General features: G+C 59.9%; 1 protein-coding gene across 1 annotated transcript; it reads left to right on the top strand.

The window, feature by feature from the left end:
• The first annotated feature begins 3305 nt into the window (after positions 1–3305).
• Positions 3306–6350, top strand: TSPO (translocator protein). The gene is made up of 3 exons (XM_081822601.1): positions 3306–3559; positions 5246–5384; positions 5910–6350. Exons 1-3 carry the CDS (start codon positions 3375–3377, stop codon positions 6096–6098), a joined length of 513 nt encoding a protein of 170 aa, XP_081678727.1. The 5' UTR covers positions 3306–3374; the 3' UTR covers positions 6099–6350.
• The last annotated feature ends 3250 nt before the right edge of the window (positions 6351–9600 follow it).

The following is a 9600-nucleotide window of genomic DNA, read 5'->3' on the forward strand; positions in this document are numbered from 1 at the left end:
GGAACACAAGCAGGGGGAGTGGGAGAGGGAGAAGCAGGCATCCTGCTGAGCAGGGAGCCCGATGTGGGGCTCGATCCCAGGACCCTGGGATCATGACCTGAGCCGAAGGCAGACGCTTAACCGACTGAGCCACCCAGGCGCCCCATATAAATAAAATCTTAAAAAAAAAAAAATGTAGTAGAGAGAGTCCCCCGCACAGCCTCCCCCCAGCTGGGAAGTCACCGTGGTGTGGCGCTCGCCACCACAGCTCCCTAGAGTTCCACCAGTTTTCCCACAAACTGTCGAGCAGACCCCAATACCACATCTGGATCCCGCATTGCGTTTAGTTGTTCTTTCTCCAGAGTCTGCTTCACTCAGTGACCTTTCCCTCCATCTCTCCTCGTCTCCTGGGAGCTTGGCACCTTTGAGAGTGTGGGCATACCAGTTTTGTAGAATGTTCTTCCACCCAAGGTTGTCTGGGGTTTTCTCATGATTAGGCTGGGGTTTTGCGTTTTGGGCAAGAATACCCACAGCAAGTGTGCCCACCTCTGCGGTTCTTATCAGGGGTTCGTGATGCCCGTGTGTCTTGTCCTGGCCGCATTCACCTTGAGCGCCTGTAGGAGGGATGCTTCGGAGGGTGAGGGGGGCCATCAGTTTGAAACAAAGTGGGTACAAAGTGGGACCGTCCCGTGTCATGGGAAAAGGCACAAAATGTCACACTGAGGAGACTCGAGGTCTGGCCCAGTTCGGTGCCTGACCCCCAAACCCTCCCCTCGGCTTCTGGGCCTCAGTTTCCCTGTCCGCATGTGAGGGTCAGGATGGTGTGAAGGCCTCCCACCTGCCCAGCCATGTCACGTTCCAGGGGAGGCCCAGGGCTCTGACCACAGCTCCTATGGTGGCCCAAACACTGTCACTTTGCTGTGGATCCAACATATTTATTAGGCAGGCTGGTCAGGGCTGTGTCCCCCGTGACACAGATGAGAAAGCAGCTAAGGAGGCCTGAGCCTGCCCCAGGTGGCCCGCTGGTGAGCCCAGCTGGGTGGCCGGGTCCCCGGGCTCGGTGTCCGGAGCTCCACATCCACCTGGCAGGAGCACGGGGCCAGCGGCCTCCCGACTGTGGTGAGACAGACCCTCCCGCTCACCTGGGAACAGTCCTGTGCACCCTGGAAGGTCAGAGGTCAGGGCAGGAGGGCAGGGGAGGGAGGAGGACAGGAACGTCTACTTGCTGGGCCCCCGCATCACATGCCCAGCCCTCGGCGAGGTCATCCTCGCAGTGCACCTGTGCCTTGACCTTGGGGGATGGAGGGACTGTCCCAATTCCACAGGTGAGAAAACCGAGGCCGAGGAGGGAGGAATCAGTCAGTCACTAGAGGGCAGAGCTGGAACCTGCTGCCTAACACTCTCCGATTGTCCCGTTTAAAATGGTGCTCATTGGGGCGCCGGGGTGGCTCAGTCGTTAAGCGTCTGCCTTCGGCTCAGGTCATGATTCATTAACGACTGAGCCACTCAGGCGCCCCTGTTTTTTTTTTTTTTTAATTGGGATCATTCTGTAGTCGACTTTATATTCCTCTTTCTTTGCTTAACGTTATGTTGAGAACAACTTTCACGTTATTAGAGTCCTCAAAAGCTGAATTTGGGGGTCGACCAGGCCTTCATGGTCCCTGCTTGTTGGGCATGAAGGTTGCTTCTGCATCTCATGGGGCTTCACGGAGCCCCAGGCGGCAGCTGCCCCCTCTCCCCAGGGCAGCCTTCACCCCTTGCTCTGAAGCCCTGATGGCCCCCAGGGCCTCCAGAGCGAGCACAGCCTTTTCCCTGCATCTGCTCCCCCGCAGGCAGGCGACCCCCTCAGCCCACCCTTGCCTGTCATTCCCTGACTGCTCTCCCTTCCTGTGTCCCCCTGCAGGAAGTGCTCGCCGTCCTGCCAGGACCATCTTTTCCTTGATCCCGGGTCGGGGGTACCCTTTCTGAGGTCTGTGCCCCTCGCAAGGACTCTCCTGTTCCGTCTACCCTGGGTCCCCAGCCCCCACCCTAGCAGGTCAAGCTGCGGGTTTGCTGAACTCAGTCTGGATGGCTACTTATCTCGTGCAAACACCTCCAGGTTCTCCAGTTACGATCAGAGAGTGGCAGTGGGAGCCCAGCCACCTCATTTTATGGTGGGGAAACCGAGTCCCAGCTGGGGTGCTCACGGGCTGAGGGTCCTACAGCAGGTCCAGTCAGAGTTGGCCTGAGATGACCAGCCAGGGACCCCCCACCCCCTTGCCGTCACTCTGGACCCTCAGCCCCAACAAGCAATTCAGCCTGCTGGGGGCTGTACCCACTGCTGGGCGCCTAGTAGGTCCTCGAGCAGACCTTGGGGCCCCTGGGGAAGGGGACATAGTTGATGAGCACAGTGGACAGACCTGATGACTGGGTCCCCAGCCCTTGGGGCGGCAGCACCCAGGCCTGACACAGGGACCTTCCCTGCCCTGAGCCCTGCCAGACTCTCAGGGTGACTGACGGGCCCTCGCTAGCCTTGAACTCTTGCTAACTCCTGTTCTTTCCCACCCACCACTTCCGTGAGCCCAGGTGTCAGGGTGGGAGCAGCTTTTTGACTGGGCAGAGCTTGGCCCCAGGGTGCTGTGTGACTCCAGGCAGGCGGCTTTCCCTCTCTGACAGAGGGAAGGGAAGGTGATTTGAGGGTGGGCTTGTAGGGTGGTGGTAAAATACCTGTGTAACTGGATACTCCCCCACTGGGCTGGGCCCAGGCAGGCAGTGTTGATATCCCATTCTACAGAGGGGGAAACTGAGGCCCAGAGAGCTGAATTGATTTGCCTGAGGTCACAGGGAGGTAGTGGGGAGCCAGGATTTGAGCCAAGCTCTGTGTGATACCAGTTATTGAATGAGTGAATGAATGAATCAGTGAATGAGTGAAGGAATGGTGAGAGAGGGAATGAGAAGCAGTAGAACATAAAGCACGGGGTGTGGACCGATGCAGGCCTCTCAGAGCGCCGGGCTGTCAGTCGGCCTGGGGAGGAAGGGCCAGGAAGCCGTCTGGGTGGAGGGGACACGAACTGACCTTGAATCAGAAGAGGGGTCACTTGACAGGAGACCCAAGGTCAAGGGTGAGGGTGAGAGGGAGAGTACAGGACGCTGGCAGCTGGGGCAGGAGCTGAGGTGGGACCAACTGTGGCTCCTGCCAGTCCGGGCAGCCTCGGGGGCGGGGGCGGGGGCAGGAGTTTTTGGGTGGAAATGTGCTCCCTGGAGCCATGGCACTGGGCTGGCAGGGGCTGCCGGGGTGAACCCAGCCCCTCCCTGCCCAGTGCTTGGGGAAGTCTCGCCCCAGTTCTGGAGTGCCCCCCACCCCACCCCTGTCTTCTCTCGCAGAACTTTCCAGAGCAGCCGTGACCGCAGCAGCAATGGCCCCAACTTGGGTGCCCGCCGTGGGCTTCACCCTGGTGCCCAGCCTGGGGGGCTTCCTGGGCTCGTACTACTACGTCCGCGGGGAGGGCCTCCGCTGGTACGCCAGCCTGCAGAAGCCCACGTGGCACCCGCCCCGCTGGGCCCTGGGCCCCATCTGGGGCACCCTCTACTCGGCCATGGGGTAGGTGGGCTGGGCCACCCTCCCCTTCTCGAGGCCCCAGGACAGAGCGTCTCCTCCACGTGCTCCTGCGGAAGCAGGCGTTTCCGGGCGAACCGCCTCCTCCGGGGAGGGGGAGCGGGGGGGGGGGGGGGGGGGGGGGGGGGGGGGGGGGGGGGGGGGGGGGCGGGCCGGAGCTGGCGCTGGCACCCTGGCTCTTTTCGAAACTCCGCGGGGAGGCGGGCTCCGCGTTTCAAGTTCAGACCTGGGCAGCCTCCAAGACCAATAGTGGCAGCAGCAGTAACAATTCTCGTAGCTACCACTTGTTGAGCATCCGCTCAGTGCCAGGGTCTTGGTTAATTTTCAAGACAACCCACTGGACAAGGGGCCTCCTGCAGGAAGCCTTGGGACTACACCCCTGCCATTGCCCCAGAGGAAAGGAAGAGCTGGGCGGGGGAGGGCACCCCCTGGTGGCCCCAGTGGGAACTGCATCCACAGATGAGGCCAGCTCCCTGCCCTCCTTCTGGAAGGTTCCCTGCATCCTGGGTCTATGCCAGCCCAGTACTGGGTGGGGCTGCAGATGCCAGGCGCCCAGGGAGCAGGTAGCAGAAGCCAGGCTGGATGCCTCCGGGTTCTGATGGGAACAAGACAGTCCGTACAACCTGGGTGTCTCGTGGGCACCACCCCCAGCCAGTCCCGGGCCCTGCCCAGCCAGGCTCCCAGCTCTTCCTGTGTCCTGCTCTCTCCTCCCCGATCCCGGCCCAGGCACCACTGTTTCTACCTCTCCTTGCTTCAGCCTCCAGGCCTGCCCACTCCCTCTTGGCTTTCCTCCACCAGTGCGATCCTGATAAAGCCCAAATGTGACCCTAGTCTCTCTTTCGTGGGACCCTGCGGAGGCTCCCTGTGACCCTGATAAGTCAAATCTCTCATGGAGTAAAGAGCTTGGGCTCTGGCCCTGGCCACCTGGGTTCAAATCCTGCCTTTACCTACCGGTTGCCTGCCAAGAGATCTGCGTCACTTTGCTGCTCTGTGCCTCAGTTTCCCCACCTGTAACACGGGGGTGATAATACTGCCCGCCTCACAGCATTATCATGAAGATGAAATGAGCTGATACTTGGAAAGAGCCAGAGCAGTGCCTGCATGTGTAAGTGCTGGGGGACACTAGCTGTTCCTGTCAATGGTGTTACTGCTGCCCTCGTGGTTCTGAGAACCCCCATGACCAGGTCCCCATCTGCCTCTTTAGCCTCACCTCTCTGCTGCGCCCCCAGACCTCACCCTCCAGGCCCACAGGCCGATTCAGGGGCTCACACCTGCCCCTAAGTATGTGCAGATGCTTGTTTTCTCCCCCTAGCAAACTCCTACTCACCCTCGAAGGCCCAGCCGAAATGTCCTGTCCTCTGTGCGGGCGCCCCTGGCTAGGTTAGGAGCCTGTTTCTCACTCGTATGCTTTCCTCTCCAGGCCCTGATGATAATAATGGTAGATTTTTACTGAGTGTCCCACGTTCCAGGCGCTGACCTGAGCACCACCAGGGTGTTAACGCAAATCCCCACAGCAATCCTGGGAGCGGTGAAGGCCCAGAGAAGTCAAGCAAGTTCCCTGAGGTCACAGAACGGTCGGTGGCAGAACATGCCTGAGCCACCACTGTGTTGTCCCGTAGGTGAACATGGTCTCTTCCTTGCTGGTGCCCTGACTGGTGGCCTCTGTTTTAGGTATGGCTCCTACATGGTCTGGAAAGAGCTGGGGGGCTTCTCCGAGGAGGCTGTGGTTCCCCTGGGTCTCTATGCTGGGCAGCTGGCCTTGAACTGGGCATGGCCTCCCCTCTTCTTTGGCAGCCGACAAATGGGTTGGGTAAGTATGGCCTTGGCCAGTCTTCTTGGTCCCTGGAGATGGCCTGTGGAGGAGCAGCCCTTCCTTGGGGGACAGAGGGCATCACATCCTAGATGGGGTGAGGGTCTAAAGATCCGGGGGCGGGGATGGCACACGGCTCGTGGTCAGCATCTCTCAGAAGCTTTTAGGGGACCAGTGGCCTCCCGTGGAGCCCGCAGCTGCTCCTCCTCCGATGAAGGGAGCTTGCAGGGTTCTCACAGAACCAGACAGGCTTGCCAGCTTGGTTGAGGGGCCATCGTATAGGAAAACATTACGCCTGGTGCCATGCATCCCTCACATGGCATGGATCCGGCCGGGGTGATTGTTCCCATTTTACAGAGGGGAAACTGAGGCAGAGACCAAGGGAGGGACTTGACGGGGTCACTTGGGGGGGGTGGAATAGAGTGTTCCCTTGAGCGCACCCCATGAGCGGCCAGCTGGGACATGCACCCGGTGAGTACAAGGAGCCTCAGGCCTCCCTGTCCCCGCCGCCCTGTATCTCTGCAGGCGCTGGTGGACCTCCTGCTGATGGGTGGGCTGGCAGGAGCCACGGCTGTGGCCTGGCACAGGGTGAGCCCACCAGCCGCCCGCCTGCTCTACCCGTACCTGGCCTGGCTGGCCTTTGCAGCCACACTCAACTACTGTGTATGGCGGGACAACCAAGGCTGGCGTGGTGGCCGTCGGCTCGCCGAATGAAAGTGCCCCGTCCTCTGAGGACCGCAGCTGCTGCCGATCAGGTGCTGCCCGGGTGGTGGCCCTTATACTTCCATGGCCTTCCGGCCTGCGGGTCTGTCTGGGTCTCAGCCCCGGGGGTCACCACCAGCTTCAGAAGTGCCCCAGGCCGAGCCTCTATCCCAGAAACGGCGTCCTGCGCTTTCCGCACTGCCCCAAGCATGCTCTCGGAACACGGAAGGTTAGAAGCGAAATAAAGTTTTTAACCTCCTGGCAGTGGCCTTTTTACTTGGGTGGGACCCCTGGCCGCGGGGAGGGAGGGGCGCTCATCCTACTGCTGGATCTGCCTGGGCTGCATCCTCCAGATGAGGCTGGACCAGGTCAGCGCTTACCTGTGCTTCTCGGGTCCCTCCCAAGACCCCCTAAGAGGTGAGGTGGCCTGCCCCGGATTGGAGCAGCCCAGGTTCGACCCGGAGCACACACCCTGGCTATGATGCTGCTAAGACAGGCGGGCGGCAGGCCCAGAGCTCGGTCCTATCCACTCTCTCAGCCTCCAGGAATCTTAGCGCATGGTGTGGGCCCGCAGTCGGCCTGGGCTGGCACCTCAGGGCCCTCAGCTGGCGTTGGCTCGGATGGGGCTGGGCCCAGAGCTGGGGACACTGCCCGACCTGCCCCTCGGGTGCTGGGACTCAGGCCAGCCTCACTCCACCGGGGGCAGCCCCGTAAACACCAATCGGCAGTAGGGCCCGTGTCCAGGCCCCGGAGACCACAGCCCCTCACAGGCCCAGGCCTGCCCACGTTTGGAGGTGTCACCCCCAGCTTTGAATTGGGTTGTCCAGGTCCTCTGCAGGCAGCTGCTGGGGAGGGGGAGGCTGGCAGAGGCCTGTCGTGCGGGCAGGCTCCCGCTGGGGCGACACCTCGGCTCCAGCTTCGCGCTCCCACATTCCGGGCCGCCTGGCACCGGGGCGCTGGCACCTGCCGGCCTTTGGCGGCTTGTTTTGTTTTTGGTTGTCGATCACTCACACGGGCACGAGTGTTGCTCTGTCATTTGGGCAGGCCGGGTGCTCTGGGCGCGCCCCGTCCCCTTGCCCTCTCCTCACAGACAGGACCCAGTTACAATGGTAGGAAAGCTCCGGGAGAGACAGCTGGCCGCATTCGGCGAGAAGGGGCGGCTCTCTCGCAGGGGCTGTCACCTCCACCTCCGCTGGAACTGGATGCCGGGCGGATGATGCTCTGCGGGAAGCCTGCGCACCTCGGCCAGCTCCTCCCGCGGATTCTCGGATGCTCCCCAGGGCAGAGGCTCTGATGGGGGATGCTCTGAGCATCCTTTTTATTATTTCTTTAGTTCTCCAAGATGGTCGGGGGGAGGGGCACTGAAGTGTCATCACAGGCCCCCCGTGTGCCCCCTAGATGTGCTGTACTTAGCACTTAAGTGCGCCTGAGACTTCTGGGATCCTCGTGCAGGCTTTTGTCTCTTGCATTTGCTTGTGGCTTCGTTCATCTCCGGCAATATCCCACATACTTCCTCCCGGCCACAAAAATGGGTGAGAGACAGATGTACTTTGCCATTGTGTTGGCTGGCTTTCTTGTGATGCTCTCCGCCCGTCCCCGTTTTTCATAAGTAGACCAGGTTCTCTTTTTCTGAGCTTTGGCATCCACTAGGAACGTCAGGCTTCTGACAGTGTCCACGTCAGTTTAATAGGAAAATCCATACCTCATGGATTGTCAAGTCCTTCTGGTCTGCGCTCCTTCCTGCCCTTGAAGTCCTAAATCTGGGCATTTGCTTCCCTCTGTAGCAGACTGGCCATAAAGGATGCAAGACAAGGTCACTCATACAGCCCAGGAGGGCTCGGCCGGCCGTCGGCAGGGACGCTCAGGCGTGTGCCGAGCACTTTAACGTTGTCATCGGCCCCTGTGGATCTCTGGTGCCTCTCCAGGAAAGGGCCGCCCCGTCTGGGGGTGTTTATGTGGCCACGGATCATCACAGAGAATCTTTCTAAATTTCACCATCAGCATCTCAAGCTTTACCTTTTGGATTTGTTTTGTGTGGTTCTGTAGAACTTTGGTACAATTAATGCTGTGGCTGTAACTCCTGGTTGACTCTAGGCGTCCAACTCTTACAAATTCTAAACTTTAAGGAATTCTCAACACAGGGGCGCCTGGGTGGCTCGGTCTGTTGGGCGTCTGCCTTTGGCTCAGGTCATGATCCCGGGGTCCTGGGATCGAACCCTGTGTGGGGCTCCCTGCTCAGCAGAGAGTCTGCTTCTCCCTCTCCATCTTTCCTCCCCCCACTCACGCACTCTGTCTTTAAAAAAAAAATTCTCAACACGAAGTGACTCCAGTGAAGACAGTACCAGAAAGAAGTACTTTCAAGGGTAAGAGCCGTCTCCACCGCAAGTATGGTCTTCAGGGACGGTGAGGGCCCTGCCTGATGACCTTCCTTGGGGGGCAATGTCTGATTTCCACTGATGAGAGGTGCAAGGACATCTAGAATTGGGGAAAAGCCCGCTTATAATTAAGGAGAGCCTGGATCATGTAGTCCCCTGATCGCAGCCATGCCTGCTCAGAGTATCCTGGGTAATCGGGTTTCAAGTGAACTGGAAACGAGCAGGCCCACTATCCCTGTTAGGCATCTGGATGAATACCCTGGTGTGAGTGCTTGTCCTGAGGGGCACAGGAGGTCCCTTGCAGGGCATGTCCAGATGGCACGTTGGGGGCGGGGGGGGGGGCTCTGCCCACCGCCAGGGGGCCTCACTGTGCTGGCTAACAGCACTCACGCCCCTTCTGCATCCGCCTGCTGGACCCTCTGGCTGCCCTAAGAGCAGTTAGGGTCTCCCATCACCCCTACCCTCAGGGTGAGGAAACAGGCACGAAGAGAATCCCATTCCCTGAGGCCCCAGCAGTGCGTGCATGACGAGGTTCCTGGGCACTGCCCATGATGTCGAGGTGCACCCCGGCTCCACATTTGTCCCCGCTGCGTTCTGCTCTGAAATGGAACCAGTGCGGGGGGAATCCCACTTTGGGGAAGGAACCTTCTGTGGTCTTGAGTGTTCCCCTAAGTCCCTATGTTGAATCCTATCCCCAGTGTGATGGTCATAGGAGGTGGGAACTTTGGGAGGTGATCAGGCACGAGAGTGGGGCCCTCATGAATGGGGTCAGTGTCCTTACAAGAGACCCCACAAAGCTCCCTTGCCCTTTCCCACACGAGGACACAGGGAGAGGGTGGCCATCTGTGAACCAGGAAGAGGGCCCTTATAGATGCGAATCTGCTGCCCCCTGATCCCGGGACACCCCAGCCTCCTGAGGCAGGAACTCCTGTTGCGTAAGCCCCCCAGTTGTGGTATCCCGTTACCGCGGCCCTAACGGACCCAGACGGACACCTGGCAGCCAAACCACCGTCTTCTTTCGTTTCTCCAAGTGGACGTCTTGGTATTTTGGTTTTCTTCAACAACCAAACAGGAAGATAGCTGACACATGGCGCCGGGCCTGTGGTTCCGGGGCCTCCACACAGAGAGGGAGGCCAAAG

This window comes from Leptonychotes weddellii, chromosome 5 (genome assembly GCF_054177405.1).
Source record: "Leptonychotes weddellii isolate Sample4059 chromosome 5, ASM5417740v2, whole genome shotgun sequence".
NCBI lineage: Eukaryota > Metazoa > Chordata > Mammalia > Carnivora > Phocidae > Leptonychotes > Leptonychotes weddellii.

What these genes read in the sequence shown, in the direction of transcription:
- TSPO (XM_081822601.1), top strand. Translation starts at nt 3,375, where the DNA reads ATGGCCCCAACTTGGGTGCCCGCCGTGGGCTTCACCCTGGTGCCCAGC. An exon ending in ACCCTCTACTCGGCCATGGG is followed by an intron (nt 3,560 to 5,245) that starts GTAGGTGGGCTG and finishes CCTCTGTTTTAG; the next exon opens with GTATGGCTCCTACATGGTCT. An exon ending in GCAGCCGACAAATGGGTTGG is followed by an intron (nt 5,385 to 5,909) that starts GTAAGTATGGCC and finishes GTATCTCTGCAG; the next exon opens with GCGCTGGTGGACCTCCTGCT.